Consider the following 21,117-nt stretch of genomic DNA (forward strand, 5'->3'; position numbering starts at 1 on the left):
TTTAAGGGGGATATCACTTCAAGTGGAACCAATAAAAGAACTAGATTCCTTGGGCCCAATCTCCTGTGACTGAAATATTTTGAGAACCAAATGGAATGACACGGTCCTTTATACATTGATGCTTCTGTGCATGTGGTTTTTTCCTTTTTATTTTCTTCCATTTTTGGGGTATATATTCCATGATGGCTAAATGTGGCCTCATGGTTGTTCTCTGTGATCCCTTTCTTTTTCATCTATATTTTACCTCACACAGTACCTCCTCATGCATTTATGTCAGATATGTTGCTTTGAACATGTTGATGAAAGCTGTCACGGTAGATATACAAGCAGTGCAGAGGCATCGGGGAATAATTTTGGAATGTGTAAAGGTATTGAATGGGAAGGCTTGATTTCTAGCTCATTTTATAAATAATTGTTTATTTCTCACTTCCACTTATTGCTACACCTCATTGCTGGGCAACAATATGGCCAAGGAAAAAGGAAGAAGGTTGAGGAGAAAGGACATGGTTGTTATGGTTTCTAAAAACACCTTCTCTAGATAGGCTTCTAAAAACCCCTTGTCTAGGTATATGAAAGAGACTCTTAAAATTATGTGATGGTACACAACTTTTCTATTTTCATGCTAGCTGTAGTTTTTGAAGCTTTTATGGCTCAAAACCCAAATAACATTCCTACAATTATAAACAACATACCAAGCCTTAATCCCACTAGGTTGGGACTGTTCCACAGATTTAGTTTGTTATTGTTTTGTCTAGAATCTATGATAAAAAGATTGGATGATTTTTATGTTGGCTGTTGACTACCTAATGCAACTCTCTCCTTCATCTGGGTTTTGGATTCTGTAATAAGGAACAATACCATTAGCACTAGAAGTGGTAATGGAGTTACTCAATCCACTGATGGAGTTTTTAACCTTGTCTAGGATAAAATATTAAACTATGCTGTCTTGTTCCTTATGTCATACTAATTCTATTTAAATTATCATGCCAGCTTGTCCATGTAGTGCTATGTCTGTATCTCCAATTCTTAGCAGTCATTTGATTTCTCCAAGAAAAGAAAAAGGGAAAAAGGGTTATATTTTTTTCAGTGTTAGAAGAGACTGTCATTCATCTTCTTTTGCATTTCTTTGTGCATGGGATTTATGGGATTTGGTTTTTCCTCTTCTGGAGTTTAATGGATGTTTTCACAATTCATGTTACTATGTTAGAGTTTATTGACAATCATGATAGAGCTACAACCCTTTTGGAGTTGGCCCCTTATGTTTTTTGTGCATTTGGAGGGAGAGGTCCAAGTGGAACAGTAGACCCTTTGATAATTGAATATCAGGGTTGTAAGTTGTAACAGTTGATTAATCCATTGTTTTCTTTGTGTTTGTGGTGAACCATTCAATATTGCATTATTCTAGTGGTTTTTTCGAGCAGGGCAAGTAGTCTGCAGCAGAACGGCTTTTGTTTCTTTTTCCTTTATCATGGATAGGTGCACACTCCATCTTTTCGTACTTTGCATATATTTTCATTTTTGGTTGCACCATTTTACTCAGAATTAGTATTTATTTTCTGTTTAAGGTGAAACTGAATAGAATTTAAATCAAAAGTCTTCAACTGTTTAGTAAGAACCTAATTTTGCTTCTGAAAGATTGTTTCTTCACTTCCCTTTTGAACTGAAGCTTGCTATTGGGGTGATTATAAAACTGGTGCCTTCAGCCCTATGTTTCCTCCCCATGATTCAGTACTTATTTTATCTGTGGTCGCAGAATAGGAAGTGTAAATGGGAAACAAAAGGGGAAATGTAAGTGGAATGGGGAAACCAAAAATATAGGGGAAACAGGAAATAAGAAAGCAAGTTAGAATTGAATGAGAAACCTTATAAGCATCTTATAACTTATGAATACTAAAAGGAAATCTGGGGAACTTTATCTGAAAGCTATCAAAATAATCAGTGAACCACTGGGATCTTTCCATTTTTAATTATAAACTGCAATGACATCATGAATTACTATGCTTATGGATTGAGTAATTCCCTCAATGCTTCTAGTGTTGAAGGTCTTCCTCTCATTTACAGCCAGTTACAAGTCCTGATAAAGGAGAAGTGTTGAGTTAGGTAGTTGACAACCAATATAGAACTCATTGGATCAAAGCATCATGTATTCTAGACAAATTTGGATTTAGAATTCATGTAGCCAGCCTTGCCTAGTGGGATTAGGGCTTTTGATTGTTGTTGTTGTAGTATTAACTGAAGGAAATATAAATTCAGCAGAGAATTTCAAGTTTCTCTTGGATCTTTTTAACGTTTATTTTGGTATTCAAATAAGTAACTTTAGTGTTTCCATCGAGTTTCTTGGACATTTTCCAATAGTTTACAGAGCATTTCCCTGTGAGTTTTTTAAGTTTGAAAAGAGTACAGTACCAGTACTGGAAACTGTGATCTTTGGAAGCATGTTCTCTCGTCCAAATATTATAAATTCCTGGCTCCGCCCATCTACCAAAATTTTGTTACAGTTATTGCTGTGCTTGTTCACCTTGTCCTTTAAATGCCAATACTTTGAGAAAGAAAGCATAGTTGCATCAATAGCATGATGTTGGCACTTGGTTAACCTGGAACAAGCTACTCCTTTGCACATGCCAGAGCAGACAAGAACATGCTGCCAATTTATTTATTTATTTTTCATGCCTTTAACTTTCTGTCCTTAGTATCTTATGATATACACGTTCTTATTCTTTGTTTCTTAACCTTTTCTAACATTACAGGCAATGGCTGCACTTTTTACCTTAATTTTTTTGCAGTTTTCTGTAAACAGATAGATGAGTTGGCTCTTTTAAGACTGACTCAATACTATTTCCTTACCTGCCATTTTAATCTTCACTTACTAACACCATATTGGAGCAGTGTTTTGACAAAGTAATGAGAAGAATTCTATCAACCCATTTCCTACCAGTTGAAGCTTTTGAGACAATCATTGACTTAGCAAACTTCATAGCATTTTCATCCATGTTTTTGAGAGATCAATGGCATATCATCAATTCCAACCATATCCAGTATGCTGTACTGGCTGGAACTTTTTGATGCATATGCCATCTTGCTCTATGTTACTCCTGACAGCACTTGTATCTTCTAGTGGATAAATCAAGAAGCTCATGCTTTTCAGTATTCTTTTTTTTTTTTTTTCAGGATTCAGATGCTTCTATTCGTAAAAAGGCCCTTGAACTTTTGTATCTTCTCTTGAATGAAAGCAATGTAAAACCTTTGACAGGAGAGCTTATTGAATATCTGGAAGTAAGCAGTGAAGAATTCAAAGAAGATCTTACCTTGAAAATTTGCTCCATCATTGAGCAGTAAGTAGAATCTATCTTATTTAAGACTCTGTAATCATCTTCCTTTTTGATAACTTGCAGAGTGGTTACAAATTTCTGCCTATGATGGGCTTGTATTATGTAATAATATCATGTGGTCATGCTAAAACATCATACCCCTGAAAGAACGGAATTTCATACCTTTTAGCAGTAGTAGTTATGGCCAGAGAATTCAGCATTTTTATTTGTTGCCCTTTTCATTATCTTCTTGTAGATAATATTATTTCCATTTTTTATCTTCATTGTTGGGTATATTCCTTTATCACAATAAGTACAATCTTTACTTTCTAACTATGTCTTTTGGCAACAGCCTCATTTGCAATATATGGCAGTGTAGTATGATTGGTTGTCACAATGAATCATTGGAGCATATTGAACAGACTCTTCTTTTCTAAATTATTTTCTAAAGTTTGGCTTGTTCAATTTCTTGTCTTCTGCTACAGGTTTCCCATGGAAAAAATTTGGTATATTGATCAGATGCTCAAGGTTCTCTCTCTGGTATGAATGATAGTGCTGGTTGTCCTATTTATTGCTTGCATGGTGTATGTTTGATGCTTGCCCTTATACTTCCTGTTTTTCCATTGATTGCATTCTTCTTCTTTTGGGGGAGGCACCAAAAGAAGAAGAATTTTTTAGGTTGTCCTCTTCTCTCTCTCTCAACTGAGGTACCAAGTTTTCTGGAAATCTGGAAAGATATTTATCTCTAGGATTGTTGAGGGATGGAACTGACTGAGCAAAACTGGCCATGACATGGAACCAACCATGTGCAAACTGTGAAGTCTCTTGTTATACTATACATTACTAAATCTAGCCTCACCTAAGTACAAGAAAAGCTGTATTGAAATCATGTGATTTGGTGGCTCCAACTTAAGCTTGTTTGTTAACCTGAGACCATGTATGTCCTCTTCATGTGGTTTGGTGGTTCCAACTTGAGCGTGATTGTTAACTTGACATCACGTGTTTCTCCTCTTTCTGAAAAGATTTATTCTCTATAATTGGGTTAAGGGATGAAATTGATTTAACTGCCAGACTTGGTACAACATGGAGCTGACTAGGTGTGAAGTCTCTTCTTATATTGTTAGTAATATGAAAGTTAACCTCAGCTAAGGACTATAAAAGCTATATCAATCATGTGCTTTTGTGGCTCCAACTTCAGCTTGTGCTTTATTATTTCACCCAATACCTGTTCCTGCATTTCAAGGCCTCCAACTGAGCATGTTTGCAATTCTTCTGTTCTTACTATGACAAAATAAGAGATCTGTTGGGGGTGTTGAGGTTCAGTTCTTACTTTACTATGGACCATTTTTTATTTCCTTATCTGTTTGGTGACCTTGTTAACTTTTATGAAGGCTTTGGGCATCCTTGTAGATTTATATGGGTTAGGTATGGTTTTTGTAAACCTCCCGTCTATGAGTTTCCTCCCTTTTTGGTGCTTTTGTTGGTTTGGTAGAACCTTTATGTTCAAAAAAAGAGAAAATTTACTAAAATAATAAACAAATCTGAAGTGGTCCATAACTTGAACAAACTGCAATTAGTAAATGAATCAATTCTCTAAAGCAATTCAGATAGTGGGCATCTGATAATCAATATAATGAAGAGAACTTTTGAGTGTCATAATATAGTAGTGGCAAACTTTTCACCCCAATAACATAGGTTAAATTTCAAATACCCTCACTGTCTAGTCATACAAAGTCTGTATAGCACTGGCCATGAGGTGAGGTCTCCTATATGCTAGGCATTTTTGGTCTAGATGGCAGGTTTTTATTTTCAGATGGTTATGTGATGTTTAGTTTCTGCGAAGTGATAAATTAATTGGCAGACTTGCTGCTACACTTAAGGAACATGGAATTGTCAATGATAATGTTGACTGAATACCTTTTGTATTATCTTCTACATTTAATTATTATTTATTTATTTATTTTTTGGGTACAAGTTCACAACAAAGCAGCAGATTGAAGACCATTGCATGATTCTATTGATTGAGTGCATGTCATCAACTATGCTGCTATGGCTCTAAACTTCCTTTTCAATAGAAAGTTCTTATGATTTCTGAAAGTTTCCTCATGACTACTTTTTCATTGTCTTTTGAATTATTCCCTTCAGTGATAGTATTAACCAAATAGCTTTTGTATTATCTTCTAGATTGAAGTGTTATTTCTTTTCTGTACATGTTCACAATAAAACAGCAGAGTGACAACTGTAGCATGCTTCTATTGATTGAGACTTTGAGTGCATAAAGGTCACCAATTGTGCTGCTATGGCTCAAAGTTCCGTTCTCACTAGAAAGTTCTTGTCATTTCTTAGAGCTTCCTCATGACTATTATTTTATTGCCTTCTGAATTATTCCTTTCAGCTTTCCTTGATGTAAGGGGTGTCGCATTTGTTGAGTAGTTATCCTATTCCATGCTTACTAGGCAGGTAACTTTGTAAAGGATGAAGTTTGGCATGCCCTAATTGTTGTGATAACCAATTCTTTAAACCTTCATGGATATACAGTCCGGTCTCTCTACAGAGCAATGAAAACATCAAGTGAACAGGTATTTAGCCATTTTATTATAATGTAAGAGTTTGTGATTATAGTTTGTTGAGTAATTAGCTGGATTATGATTTTGATATTCTCATCAGGCAAATCTTGTTCGGGTGGCAGTTTGGTGCATTGGAGAATATGGTGAAATTTTGGTTAATAAAACTGGAATGCTTGATGTAGAGGAACCAGTAACTGTAAGATTTCTTCTACAGATTTTTCTCAATTGAGATTTTATTCATTCTCACATATGTAATAATCAGGAACTGATTAGCATATTGCAGAAATAGAAGATACAGTTTTTGTCATCTTTCCTGGTTCTGTGATGTGTCATAGAAATGGAAGCAGTTATTTATTGATTTATAAACAAAAGTTAGTAACATGTTAAACTACAACTTCTAGATTTTGCTGCCTTTAAAAATCTCTTATTGGTGGTTTCATTTCTATGACCCAACATTTCAGTTGAGTTCTTCAACAGATTTGAGAAAATATCTGTTTGAAATTTGTCATCAAATTTACCTCAGATATGATCTGGGGAGGGTTAAGATTTCTTCTGCTGCCTTATGTTGAAGATTTCATAGCTTTCTGTTCCTTCTTTTCCCTAGCCCTGTTGCAGACATGGCCCAATTATTGGACGGAGGACAGGGGAAATCTCATCCTCACTCTGTTACTGTGTGACCATCACATTAAAGTTCTTAAATATGTAATATTCATACTTTGTACCATACCTTTTGTTCTCTTTCTTAGGCTTTATTATGGCCTAATTTATCCTTGTACCATCTTGCAAAGATTTTCCATTGGTCCTTCTTGACTGTCCTGTTATGTTGTTAATGCAAAGATTTAGCTGCTCCATTGGGGTGCATGGTTGGCATTTTGCCTTTCTTTTGTTTTGCTTTGCCACTTGCTGCTTCCTTTAAGGCCAAAGAAGTCTCAAACGGGGTTTTGAGAGATTCAAGAGAGACTATAGCCTATTGGGAAAGTAGCATCTTCTGAAAGTGGTTGTCATAATGTTTCTAAGAGTACTTTCTCTAGTTTTCCTACTCATGGTGTGTCTCGTTTTACTGCTACTACTACTTCTGTTCTGTATCTAGTAGACTTGACAAGTTACTTGGGACACATTTCGGAATTGTTGTTGGTTTTGAAATTAATTACCATTTGATAAGTTGGAGTACAGGGTGTGTTGGGTGATAAGAATCTTGGGTTGTTCAATAATGCCCTTTCATCAAGTAGTTGTGGTGGTTGCACCTGAGGATAACCTTTATCGGAGGAAGGAGGTGGGCTAGGATACGTGCAGTTGCGGATGGTGGTCAATGGGGAGCAATAGGTTCTCACATGTGATAGGGTTGTGGAAAGATATTATGAGGGTATGAGATGAGTGCATCGTGCGTGGTACTTGAAAAAATCTCCCTATCTGGGGTTTTGTATGTACTATTGTAGGTGCATGGTACTTTGAAAAAATCTTGAACCTTTGAAGAATTGGTAATGGCCTAGTCCTCCAGATGATTCATCATGCTTGTATGACTGAACATGGTAGCAAACAATTTGGACAGACTTGGGTGTGATAAACATGGTTTCAAGGTTACCTGGCGCAGGTCGTGTGTAGCCAAGAGTAATTGGCCAGTGTCCGAGCACATTCCCAAGCCTGACAATAAAACAGTAACCAAAAAATAACCAGTGTCCTATGGGAAGCAGCATAGTTTGTCTGAAGGCTTGCAGTTAGCTGAGGATACTGAATACCAAGCTTGTTTGCATTTTCACATTAGCATGGTGATTGATTGAGAATTTTATGCATCTAGCTAGGTTTGTAAACTGGAGATATTTGAGATCAATGCTTGATGGATATTAACCTCTAATAGCACACCAACTTCAACCGCATCATGATGCAGACATTAAGAGAGCCTTTTAGAGAAATACCCCTTCCTCTCTTTTTCTTACCCACAACTTTTTCAATTATGCTCCTTGATAAATGATGAAATGAGACAAGGCACAGCCTCATCTCAATGTTGTCTTCTGTCAATCTATCATTTCTTTCCTCTTCTTGCAGCTGTTTTTTATTTTATGAATGTGTACTTCTAATCTATACTTTTTATTTTACTAATTTTCTGTAATTGTTTGATGGATAGTCCTACAAGTTAATGACATGAGTTGGAAGACACGAACAACTAGGCACTAGTGATGATATATAATGTAACTTTTCCATTTCTAGTTTCTTCTCGGATTCTGTTTAACAGGCCAAAACTAACTCCAATGACTTTGCCTTTTAGTCCTGGTCTTCTTGAGAAATCATTTGGGTTCTGTTTCATTTTTCCTCTTGAGCCACGCTATTTTTGACAAAGGGGCTAACACAATGTATTGGTGTCAGATAAGTATCTTGTTTAAATTATCATACTAATCAAACAATTTTTATCATGAAAATGGAATATTTTGTAGCCAAAGCTGCATGCCTGGATCTGTTAGAATTTATAACTTATTCTGGTACATCTGCTTTATGGCATACTATTCTCTCTTGGAAGGACGTGATCGGCTTTACTGTTCCATGCAGGTAACAGAATCTGATGCTTTGGATGTCATAGAGACAGTTATGAAGCGCCATAATTCTGATCTCACCACTCAAGCAATGTGTTTGATTTCTTTGATGAAGCTTTCTTGTCGCTTTCCTTCTTGTTCGCAGTATGTTTTAGTCTTTCATTTCTTAATTATCAGTCATATCTATCACATGCAATTTTCCAGATCTATATTCTGCCTGTGTTCTAGAAAATGCCAAGACAAAGGGTTCTAGTTGGGTGTATCTGAAATAGCATTACTCAAGTTAGTGCGAGGATCTGGAGCTCTTTGGTTTACTTTAATGACAATTCTAGTTGGATCTTTGGTTTCCACATTGTCATTGCTTTACAGTCTCCTTTGTCCATTTTTTTTTTCCATTTTTTTCTCTCAGTTTTTTGACTGGGGATGTCCTTTATCAATTAAGTATTATTACAGAGGAACTGCTTAAAGGAAATGAGTTACTATACAAAAGATGGGCAATCCTTAAATAAAGAAAGAAAAAGACCATCCAAATTGAAGCCTTTGCATCTTTTGGCGATAGTGCATTCAAAAGTCTCGCAAGAGAGGAAAAGGAATAACATAGAGTGCCCATTAGCCACAAAAATAGACAAGGAGAATAGCATGATCAAATTCTCCAAGCCATATTTTTCTGGCCAAAGACACCACTGACAATAATTTCATGACAACCTGGGCAATTCTAACCCAAAGATGGCATCAAATCTAATATCCAACCCGACATCCTGTGTAATGTCCAGAGTGAATGGGACTTAAAGTCTCCCTAGCAACCAGGCAGTGTTGGAGCGAATGTTGCACTCTCTCAACACCTTCCGCATAAATCAGAGTTATTAGAACCCCCATCTAGATTGCACAGTTTTTTAATATCTCCAAATCCTTTTCTGGGAAAATTGACTCAGATTCTGTACAGAATCTATTGGAAATTGGATTTTATGATTCTCATGTAGAACCTTATTGGATCATAGATCTTCATCCTATCCTATATAATTCTGAATGTTATTTTGCTTAATAAATTGAATTTTTTCATTTTTATATTTGGCATGGTACTCATTTGCATAGTTTCAAATCATATAAAAATAAATCATATTGAATCAGATACAAGGAAGAGAAGATAAATTGTTATACTAAGGAACATCATACAATTCAAGCATTTTCATCCCTTCCTCTAACCTGTTTACTCATCAACTATGGATTGTCAACTTCTCTCCTTCATGCATTGTGTACACGTGCACATGCACCTTATCCAGGGGATCATTCAACTTTAATTTTTTATTTATTTTCTTTTCAATGAATGGAATTGTTAAAATCTACTTTTTCAGTCTTCATTTATATTTGTTGAAAAATTGTTCTTTATTGTTTCTGTTTACGTTTATTTTCCATCCTTTCATATCCTATGTTTAATATATTTTTCACTCAGTTTTATTGGTCTATATGACTGCATTATATATCTATGTAGGAGGATTAACAGTATAATTGTTCAATATAAAGGAAGCTTAGTGCTTGAACTGCAACAGAGATCAATTGAATTTAATTCTATCATCAAGAAGCATCAGAACATCAGGTACGTGTACATTGCTAAAATGTCTGCTCTTCAGCCTGTTCCTTTTCCCCTCTTATATGTTACCTTTGCAAACTCAATCTAGTTATCTGTATACATCTGACAAAGCAGCTGGCTGTGTGTCTCCAGGCCTGTACTTCTCGAAAGGATGCCAGTTCTGGATGAGGCAACTTACAGTGGAAGGAAAGCTGGCTGTTCTCCACAAACTGTCTCAGTGTTAAGTGGAGCTCCACTTAATCAACCAAATGGAGTTGCAAAACCTACTCCAGATTCTCTTGTTAATTTACTAGACATAAATTCAGATGAGACACCAGCACCTAGCTCTTCTGGTGACAATTTTCTTCAGGATCTTCTTGGGGTAGGATTATCACCAGCTTCATCGCAACCAGGTTAGTTATGGGATAATCAAGGCGAAGTTATTATATAAATAACAGTCATATTTTCCTACTAGTCTTGCCACAGAATATGCTAGCTTTAGCAATTTGTTTTTTGTTTTACAACCTGCATCTTGAAAAGAATTAGACTTCTTAAAATTATGGCATCATGTAAGATTCTGATTGATTTTCATTCTTTTCAGTGTTACTATGATTCAAACTCATTAACAAACATTTGCACTGAGCATTGGTACAACCATTGATTTGAGTTGTTCTTTTCTCTAATTTATTTTAAACTAGAGTCTAGAGCTGGTGGCAAGTTATATAGATTGTAATTTTAGTAAAAATAGAAGTGTAGATGTTATTATGGCGAGACTTGAAAATCAAGTCATCCCAAGAAAATGTCAGTTTAGCTATCACAAATTAATTTTTCAAAAGGATGAGGAGGGATTATTAAGGATATTACTCATAAATCAAGGCAGGATGGTTTAAATCAAGAATGTTTCCAGTGTTTTATGCAATTGTAAAATCCTTTTAAAACTAAAAAAAAAAAAAAAGTGTTATTGGATGGTTATGAGACTATCTTTGTTATATGGCATGGAATGTTCAATTAAGTACCAATGTAAAAAATATGAGTATAATTGATATGAGGATGTTTTAGTGGATGTATGGGCATACAATTAAAAAAAAAGACAAATAGAAATGAGATTATTCATGATAAGGCCGGAATGGCACCTATTGAACATAACATGTGCAAGGCACCATTAAGTTAGTTTGGGTATGCAAGAAAAAGACAGCTAGACACTCCTGTGAGAAGAGTGGACTAATTTGTAGCAAAAAAGGTAGAAGAAAATCAAGAGAAACTTGGTATAAAACTCTTAGGCATTAAATAAGATATTATGGCTTATATAAAAGACATGGTCATAAACAGAAATGATTAACGAGTTAGAATCCATATATTCAACCCACTTCGTGGAATTAAAGCTTGGTGTATTGTTGTTGTAGAGAGATTGCAGGAAGTTGGGTTTTTGACTGATTGGAGTCTCGGTAGCCACAACCATATTTTTTTGTTATTTAAAATTCTGATGAATTTGTACTTCCAATTATAAACTTATCATTTCATCACTTACATGTTTAAGCTTCTGGCACATTGGATGATGGGTTTGTTGCAGATTATTGGGAAATGTTCCTTGGGTAAAAACTTTAGAGCTAGTAGTTTAATTGGTTGGTTTTTGGTTAGGCCAGCTACAGTCCTAAATGGCTGTTTTATTAACAACTATGATCATTTGTTGCCCTTGAACTCTTTAAGATCTGAAGAGCTTTGGAATTAAAAAAGTTTGATGCTAGGGCCATATATTCTGCTTGCTTTTTCTTTTTAAAAAAATGGTAGACTCGCCAATGCTCTCACATGCTGCTGAGTTCACAACTATGTAGCCAGACTTCATCCACTGAAATTAAGAGCTTAAGCAACTTGCCCTCTGAACATTTCTTTATTCTACTGCTGAGAATGCATATTATTTTGTTGATGTGTATGGTTTTTAACTGCTAGTTCAGTTATATGTTCTTCCGAATGGTACTTGTGGAAACTTCACTTGAAATTGCTTTGATATTTGTATCTCCAGTCTTTTCTCTTTTATTATCTTATCAACAGCTTGATGTGATCCTAATTGTGGTTAAGTCACTCTATATTGATTTCTAGGTACCGATCAGGCTCAAAAAAGTGGTACAGACATTTTGTTGGATCTTTTATCGATTGGAACACCTTCAGATCAAAGCAACACATCTCAATCTAGCCTTTTGCCCTCTATTCAAAGTAACAAAACCTTACTTGGTACACTGGAGCATTCATCATCACCTTCTGAGCCTCCTGCACTAGCATCTTCTGATGGTGGTTCTTCTATGATGGATTTGTTGGATGGCTTTGCATCCAATCCAGCAAAACTTGGTATAGCTTTTACTAGTACTTGAACTTTTTTATCAAGTATATTTCATTCTTAAAATATTGTTACCTTTTTCTCTTAATAAACAGAAGACAATGGACCTGCTCATCCATCATTGATGGCATATGAGAGCAGCTCCTTGAAGATAATGTTCAACTTCTCAAAGCCACATGGAAACCTCCAAACAACACTTATTGAAGCTGTTTTCACAAATAAATCACCTCATGCCTATACAGATTTTATTTTCCAGGCAGCTGTTCCAAAGGTAAGCTCCGACAGAAATTATGTTCTAAACTTCCTTTGTCCCCCTATTATATCTATTACAATTACACAGTTTGTACATGGGGTAGCACTTTGTTGGCCTTTTTGTAGAATTATCTATATTTGGGAAGCAAAATGTGGCCAAAGCAGTTTGTCCAGGCTTTCATGCATTTGCAATTTCCTTCCTGCAATGCACCTTGAGGTCAAAATATAGCTAGGTCCCATACAAGGTATTATTTGCTTTGGTTTAGAGGCGTACACGGTTTTGTTCTAAAAAGGGCCCTTGTAGGACAGCACCAAAAGATGTGGCCAAACTTTGACCACTCCCCTTTCTTGTGAGAGCTGCCCCTTTCAGGACAAAATTGTGTGGCCACACCAATTTTGTGCACAACACAACCATATTTTAACTGCATCATATGGCATTGTCGATAGGAAACCCATACCAACCATCTCTCCCATAGACAACTCATGCTCAACTAGTGGGGGTTCGTTGTTAGAGAGAGACAATCACACGTCTTGTGAGTCAAGGGAAAGTTGTGCCTTTGTAACTAATGAGCCGCATCACAAGTATGGAATGTGGAAATTTGAACAATTTTGTAATTAAAGTATGGAATGTCTTTGCGTTTATTAGCAGTCATTTCGGCCTTGAATTTTCAAGATACAACACTTCACAAGTCTCAAAATTCAATTTAGCACCAACTTTGAGCTTCTTCAAATGTAAAGTGCTTAAGCTACAATTTTTTGGTTTCTGAAGCTTAATAACGTGATTTTCTATTTGTTGGTTTGAATCAACAGTTCCTTCAACTGCACTTAGATCCGGCCAGCAGTAACACTCTGCCTGCAAGCGGCGGCGGGGTCATTACACAAAACATGCGTGTTGTAAACACCCAACATGGCAAGGTAATTCCCCCCCCCCCCCTCCCCTTTCTTCAGTCACTCATCTTTGTTACTCATCTTTGTGCATCCGTCATATTATATTTGACCTTAAACTTCACCTTTTAACCCCTGTGATTTACACCAGTTTTACAGACATTTCCTTGGGTATTTTTTTTAATATTTTGAGTCCTTATGATTTATTTTTTCTATTTAAACGGTCCCTTTTGTTAGGTTAAAAACGCATTTAAAAAAATACTATAATTGAAAATACTAAATGTAAATCCGTGGGAATGCATGCAAAAATGATCTAAATCTCAAAAGGTCTAAAGTGAAATTTACCTTTATTAAACTTACCTTAGAAAGTGTTTTTTTTTTTTCTTATCTCATTCGCTTTATGTTTTCAACTGTTTTAAAGCACATTTGGTTGAGTGTTCATTTTCAATTTTAGTTTTCATTATTCTGGAAACAAAAAACTTCTAATGTTTGATTCCAAAAATTTGAAAACTTTTTGACAAATGAAAAAATGATATTTGTATATTTCGTTTTCAATGCTGTAGAATTCTCTCCCCTATCCTTACCACTGCTAGAGTCATCACCGACACTTGATCAACATCGAAGTTGAGCTGAAAATAACAAAGATCTATCTTTTGTTCTTTTCAGGCATCAAAAAAAAAAAAAAAAAAAAATGATGAATACATTCAAAATAATTACATATTTTCGTATTTTTAAGGGAAGCCCCGATTGAACACCAAAATAAAAAGAAAAACGAAAACTGAAAATTAGAATTATAAAACAAAAGGACGCTCCCAATGCCATCGCCCCTCTTGACCAGCAAGTTAAATGATATATCTTTGATTTTGCTGGTTCAGGAAGACAGACCTCAGGAATTTGTTTAGCTGATTTCTCTTTTTCTCGGGAAAAAGGAAGGGTTTCAAAAGTATAATTAGCTGGATGAAATTCGTTGGTCCATCACCCTGGGAGGCCTATTTGCATATAATTTCAGTCTCAACAGTGAACACCTCGTTATTCGTTATTTTTAATAAAATTTTAACATTATTATGTTAAGACCTCATTGGTAACGTTATAGTGTCATTATGGACGCATTTCAGCCATATGTTATGTCTCTCTCTCTCTCTCTCTCTCTCCTTAACCATATAACACTGCATTAACGTCGCTCTTTGGGTCTCAGAAATCCCTTGTGATGCGCATACGGATTGGTTACATGCTGAATGGCAAGGATGTTAGCGAGGAAGGACAGATCAACAACTTCCCACGTGAATTGCAAGCTTGAATGGTCTTCTAAGTTTGTTAAAGCTTTTGACCAACCCTCTTCCTTTCTCTATCATCATCATCTTCAGATTATTTATTATAATTATTAATGGTATCTTGATTTTGTTTTGTGGGGATTGACGGAAGGTGGTGGTTTGTGTCTATTAATCGTCTTTGATGCCATGGATATCAAATCTGAGGCGCAGAGGAAAGTCGGCCGCTTACAGGTTCATAATTTTGGAACACTGGAGATGTTATACTTCTGCAAATAAGTTTGATAAATAATTTTTATAAGTAAATAAAAAATTTTGTTAAAAATTAGCAATACTTCATAATAATGAATAGATTTATTATTAATTTTAAATATAATTATTATGAATTTGTTGACAGTTGTTTGTCAATTTTTTTTTGTTTTTTGAAAGTATAATATTTTTGCTTTTGAATAATATATAGAACTCAGAAGAAATGGGTGCACTAGTTTGACAAATAATATTTGAAAAATTTATCTCAAAATCAGAGTTCTTTAAAAATTATTTTGTTGGTTAGAAGGGTGGGTTTGAACACTCGAGTGAAAATTACATCAACACAAAATGTGATTTAACAATACTTTCTCTTTTACAAAAATAATAATAATTTTATTTGACTATAAAAATAACATCTTTATATTATGAACCTTTGGTTAAGCCAGATTCAAAAGCGCCTCGTGCTTGAGCCCTACCAAAATTCTGAAAGTGTATAGCTCAAACACAGACACTTGGAAGTTTCTAAGCATTGATACTTAAAAAATGAACGGATTCTATTTCATTAACGAATCGTGTATATAGACCTCATTTTACCAATCAACAATTAAATTCTGTTTAATCCAAATTCTGATCTGACCACCCAAACCGCCGATAGTGCAATTTTGTTCACCCCCTTTAACCCCCGTCTTTTGGGGATTAAATGTAACATAGGGACAGCCAATTAATTTGATGTTTGGCTGCCCCTCTGTTACATTTAACCCACAAAGGACTAGGGGGTTATGTTCACCCCACAAAATCGCACTCAACTGCCGACGCTCCATCGGTGTAATAATGAATAAAAATTAAAAATGCCACTCATATATATATTCTAAATAGATATACGTGCGGTAATTTAATTAAAAATGAATTAAAATAAATAAATAAACATAAACATTAAAAAACAAACATAACAGGCAGTTTCTTGGATTCTTCCATCGATCAAACCGCCGTCCAGTCATGTAGAAGAGTTGGTGGGGTCCATAGCCAAGACCTCTGGAAAAGACCAATCCCATGTCACCTATGGTTTGACTTGTGCCCCTCCAAATTGCCTCTCAATATGATGGCGGCCAGTTGAGCTGAGCTTGAGCTGAGCTGAGTTGAGCTCTCTCTCCCCTTTTCTCTCTGTGTCTCAAGTTTGTATCAGATTCGGGTGGATTGGATTGAAACGCAAACTGAAAGGTCACATTTGTATGGCGTTCGATTGTTTTAGGCTCATTTTTGGGATGCCCTGCAAAGCTTTTGTCAGAAATAGAATGAATGAATGAAAATCGTATACAATTCTACAAGATGGTCCTAACAAATGGGGGGGTCCATTTTCAGTTTTCTTCATCTTCTTGCCATTTGTTTTTTTGCAGTCATACTCTTATCTACTTCCAATTCTCTTTCCCATGCAGCCCTGTACTTTATTTCAGAAAATCTCGAAATATTAATGTAAACTAAAAAATAAAAACATTTTGTAAAAACAGCCCCAACTATATCAAATTTGAGAAATTGAACCCTAAATTGCACAAAAACAGATACAATACAAAATGAAAATAAAAAAATAAGAAATAAAAATGCAAGAAAACTTGTAAATAAAATAAAATAAAATATAAACTTTTTGTAAATATAATTTTTAATATAAAAAATTATTATTCAATCAAACATAAACATAAATTTATCAATCATTCAAATAAATATAAACACAAATTATTTTTATCTCTAACATATTCGTTGGGACAACAAAGAAAAAGTGATTTCTGTTTCTAACATAATCACAAAATATAAACACATTTTCAAAATTATAAAACAGTTCTAAAATATTTTTTTTAAGATTATAAAAATAAGTTCAAAATAATTTTTAACATTTCAAGATAAAAAAAAAAATTAAGACGTTGAAATGACATCATTTTAATAGTTTGGTGTATCAGAGATTGAACGAACCCGAATATAGTAAGTGGAGGGGCAGTGATGCGACACTAATTGATTTATATAAAATTTATTAAAACGTAAATGAGCGAGTCCTCTTGACAAATGTTTTTCCAACCAACGGATCACATCATTCATTAATAATTCTCCAACCTAAAATTTGTATTTTATTATAGACCCCCCTGTAACCTGTTGGATGGATGAGAAAAAAGGCCAGTTGACTGTTTGGTCTTCTGTCTATTCAAGATGTCACTCGCTACAACATAATGATATGGCTACTACTTTCTAAAGCAAGGGTGATTAACAGTTAGTTGCCACTGCAATGGCATTAATTTCATCTAAATCTGAGATGGGTAAGTCTCAACTGCCCTCAGATTAAAATAAATTAATATATATAATCATATCATCATATCATATCATATCATATCACTGTAACACTAAATTACACTCCCCAGAGGGCCAGCCCCTTGTTATTTCCTTCACCATTCACATGGCTAAATGGGTAATTTTAATATAATAAACCCAATCACCTGTAGTTTGATTAATTTTTAAAACTATATTCTGTATTTTAAAGTTAATTTTACAAATTTTTGTGCTTTTTAAGTATTTTCAAACACCCCTCCATCAGTTTAACTTTTGATGGGAACAAGTTTTGGTGGGGACACTCCCATGACCCCACATTGGTCACTGATTCATGCAAACCTTTCAAAATCATATGGTCCCCCATCATCTCCAAAAACGAAAGATAACAAGAAACTTACACATACATACATACATATATATATATATGTATATATAAGAGCAAGAGTCCCTAAGACCACTTTTGACAGATCCCACCATGAGATTCACCCAACACCAAGAGGTCAACATTTGTAAGGATCCCACAATTTCTAGATCAGCCCAAAGCACAATGCAATAGGTGCCTTTTATTGCACTTTTGGGAAAGAGATTGTAGGGTCTCTAGTCATGGGAAATAAATTGTTTTTAATTGATTTAGAAACTATCTTCAAGTATGTTAATGACCTTTTACTTATGTCAAAGGTATCAATTCTAAGAAATAATAAACAAGCATTTTCAGTCTTAATAAAGTACAGATCTTTAACCTTTTTTTTTGGGTTCATATTATATAAAAAGTAAGGCATTTTCAAAATTTTGGTCTTTCCTATTTCAAAGAATAACAAAAATAAAGAAAACAAAAACCCAAAACAGCATAACCAGTAACCTCAAACAAACTAGACTGTTACTTCTCCAAGTAAGAGTATAGTTGACCTTTTGTAATAAGAATATAACAAAGTAGAACTGTGAAAATAATCTATTTACCCAAAAAAATTATATACAAATAAAACCCTCCCAACCAATAGGGATTCAAGAAATTTCATGCCCTGGAACACCCTGGATGAATTGATCTGATTTATGACATTAAGTAGTCCAGTCTATAAAGCTAGAGCATTCACTTTTCCCCCTTTTAATAGAACAAAAAAGAAAAGAAAAGAAAAAGAAAGATCATAAGATTCATTCAAACAACCCAGTCAATTTAAAAAAGAAAAATTTCCATGACCAGATCAACGAGTCCTTGTCCAATCTGAAGTTTTTGGAGGTCATTGAGGATGGAAGCAGGTAAGAACCCAACCCAAGTGCATATTATAAACTTTATGGGCTTTTGTTTTTCTCTATTTTTGGTTGTTTTACAAGACCAAGACTTATAAGCATCGCTTAGATTTAATTATAGAATGATAAGTACTTTTTAAAATACGCAAACACATTTTATGATTTCTTAAACTAAAAGTATTGAGTTCAACTTTCGAAAGGGACTTTCCAAAACTTAATTTCACCGAACACTTTCTTTTAAATTTGCCAAGTTCTAAAATCAATAAATAATCTTTAAAACCAGAATGGTCTTGCTTCACAAAAAAATAAATAAATAAACACCAATTCAACTTTATCTTCAAAATTTTGAAAATAAAAATATTTGGGGCAAGAAAAAGGAGCATTTATTGAAGTGAGGAAGAGTGGAAATCAATGACAAGAAAAAGTACATAGCCACCCACCAGAAAGGGATCACCATTCAGCGGTATTAGGCATTTGGGAAAGGAAAAGAAATAAAAAAATCAAGAAAAAAACAAAAGCTGAAAGGAAACTTTGATGAATTGATTCAAAAATTAATGAATAAAGGGCACGGCAAAGCTGAGAAAAGAAAAGAAAAGACAATACCTTCATCATGTAGCTGGAACTTTCTCAGTCCATGGTAAACCAACGTTTAAAGAAGAATTAAAGATATGCGAATCTGAAGAACTCGGGAATTTGCCCTTCCTAGACCAAAGCCAGATCTTGGAGACAGAAAAGCTCTCACGTTTGTTGCCAATGTTGATCTTCTTCCCCTCAGTGTCCCCATCAACTGCAGAATTCCCGTTCTGCCCTCTTCCTCTCACAACCCCACCATTGCCATTAGCTCTATTGGGGCACAAGGTCACTTGCAGGCTTGAATTAGGAACCACATACTGACATGAACCCATTGAGTAACATCTCCTTGCATCCAAATTACTGCTACTGGTCTCTCCCTCCTTTGCCTCATCATTTGTGCTTCTAAATTTCCCAAGCCTCACGGTGAACACTCTCTTTTCACCAACGATCTCATTCTCTGAAGGCTTCGGAGCAGAAGGGAGTCCACCAAATCCATGGCCTGAAAACCCATCTTCTTCCCTAGAATCGTCAAAATCAAAAGGGTTTTCAATGGAAAACCCTGGAGTGAAAAGGGTCCCTCTGCAAAGTGGGCATGTCGAATTGGACAGCAGCCAGGTGTCTATGCAATCTATGTGGAAGGCATGGCTACACAAGGGAAGCAATCTTAGCTTGTCATGCTCTGAGAATTCACAGAGACAAACAGCACAATCAAATGGCTCTTTGGGTCCCCTAATTTCTTCGTAGAGGAACACAGGGAGGGCATCAATGAAAGCCTGATCTAGGCCAGAGTCATGGAGGTGGAAGAGCTGCTGTAACTGTCTCTGGACAGCTCCAGAGCCCTCTAGGTACCTATTGGATTGAGAAACTGACGAGGAAGATCTTTGCTTGAATAAGAATCTAATAAGCAAGTGGAGGAGACCAGAGATGAAAAATATGACAGCAAGTATAACAACGATGAAAAGAACAGCTGGGCTTAATTTGCTCCCAGACGATGGTGATGGAGCTGGTTGTTTCAGGTAACTTGGTGGCAATGGGGGAGGAGAAGAGGAAGAAGAAAGCACAGTAGAGTACAGAGAGCGGGTCAAACGACCGCCTCTTTGCTTTGTCTGAGATTGAATCCAAGGCATTTTTAGCCAAGAAGCACGATGAAAAACCAACTATTTGCTCAACATTCAGGGATCAAACAGACTAGTTCTTTCAGGTATATGAAGTTTCCAAGCCATGCTCTTCCTTGATTTGAGATCAAACCCAAGTCAATTCAGAAGGAAACTAATTTAGTTTAACCAACTAAAATAATGAAAAATCAAACAGCAACACAGATTTGAGATTACCCTGTTGCTTAAAGGGGAAACTTAATCCCAGAAAATACCATCTTCTTTTTTCTTGCTTTCACATGCGGAGATTTCTTGCAGCTTACCTACCTCAAATTATTGAAAACCTGCTTCCAAATGGAACCAAAATTCTCATACATTTGAATCTGTGAGTGCTTGGACAGTAGCACATGCAGCAGAAAACCCTAAGCACACCCCCCCTCTCTCTCTCTCTCTCTCCCTGAATAGCTTTTTGTACTGAAGGGGCAAGTAGGAATAAGCAGAGACCTAGTAGGTTCCAAAAAGCTGAAGTGAAGGCCCAGTGAGACCACGGCAACGTGTATCACTCAAGGGTATTTTCGTTCTACAGAAAGTCCTCGGCTTTTACCCAAAATTAAGTGGCAAGATGCCAAGGTCTGGGCGGTTATCCAAAAAAGTTCATCTTTTTATCTCTAACTTTTACTTTAGTTTCATTTTTATAAGAAAAATTTAAGTTATTAAATATGAAAATTATATTTAGTCATATCCAGAAATCAGAAGTCAACAGAACGTTCAGTCATTATATTATATGATATATACTTCTATACTAGTAATATGATCAGTTGATATTATACATAATTCCTAAACATTTTTATTTCTTACAACACACGCAAGGGCAGTTGCGTTCAATGGGTGTCCGCTAACGATTAGTGTAAATGCAATTTCTTTTTCTAAGAATAGGTGGTC

The 21,117-nt window shown here is 35.4% G+C and overlaps 2 protein-coding genes across 5 annotated transcripts in view; one reads left to right on the plus strand and one right to left on the minus strand.

Moving 5' to 3' along the window:
* LOC127789109 (AP-1 complex subunit gamma-2-like) overlaps window positions 1-15,032 on the plus strand; it is a 28,118-nt gene extending 13,086 nt beyond the window's left edge. For 2 of the 4 annotated variants that reach the window (XM_052317894.1, XM_052317896.1), the window contains 12 exons: window positions 278-368; window positions 3,169-3,332; window positions 3,794-3,848; window positions 5,765-5,887; window positions 5,976-6,071; window positions 8,417-8,544; window positions 9,890-9,994; window positions 10,121-10,380; window positions 12,065-12,310; window positions 12,395-12,570; window positions 13,362-13,466; window positions 14,632-15,032. In XM_052317894.1, coding sequence (XP_052173854.1) covers window positions 278-368; window positions 3,169-3,332; window positions 3,794-3,848; window positions 5,765-5,887; window positions 5,976-6,071; window positions 8,417-8,544; window positions 9,890-9,994; window positions 10,121-10,380; window positions 12,065-12,310; window positions 12,395-12,570; window positions 13,362-13,466; window positions 14,632-14,733 — 1,651 coding nt within the window. In that variant the 3' untranslated portion in view covers window positions 14,734-15,032. The remainder of the gene's footprint in view (window positions 1-277; window positions 369-3,168; window positions 3,333-3,793; window positions 3,849-5,764; window positions 5,888-5,975; window positions 6,072-8,416; window positions 8,545-9,889; window positions 9,995-10,120; window positions 10,381-12,064; window positions 12,311-12,394; window positions 12,571-13,361; window positions 13,467-14,631) is intronic. The other 2 variants (XM_052317895.1, XM_052317897.1) reach the window with 2 other exon arrangements.
* Window positions 15,033-15,795: 763 nt separating this feature from the next.
* LOC127789199 (RING-H2 finger protein ATL46-like) lies at window positions 15,796-20,724 on the minus strand. The gene is made up of 2 exons (XM_052318017.1): window positions 19,112-20,724; window positions 15,796-16,220 (listed from the first exon to the last, which is right to left on the minus strand). Exon 1 carries the CDS (start codon window positions 20,206-20,208, stop codon window positions 19,117-19,119), a length of 1,092 nt encoding a protein of 363 aa, XP_052173977.1. The 5' UTR covers window positions 20,209-20,724; the 3' UTR covers window positions 15,796-16,220; window positions 19,112-19,116.
* Window positions 20,725-21,117: the final 393 nt, after the last annotated feature.

The sequence above is a fragment of the Diospyros lotus genome, chromosome 13 (genome assembly GCF_014633365.1).
Source record: "Diospyros lotus cultivar Yz01 chromosome 13, ASM1463336v1, whole genome shotgun sequence".
NCBI classification, from domain to species: Eukaryota; Viridiplantae; Streptophyta; class Magnoliopsida; order Ericales; family Ebenaceae; genus Diospyros; species Diospyros lotus.

Bases quoted from the DNA above. Each gene is read 5' to 3' on its own strand.
- LOC127789199 (XM_052318017.1), bottom strand. From the start codon at position 20,208: ATGCCTTGGATTCAATCTCAGACAAAGCAAAGAGGCGGTCGTTTGACC.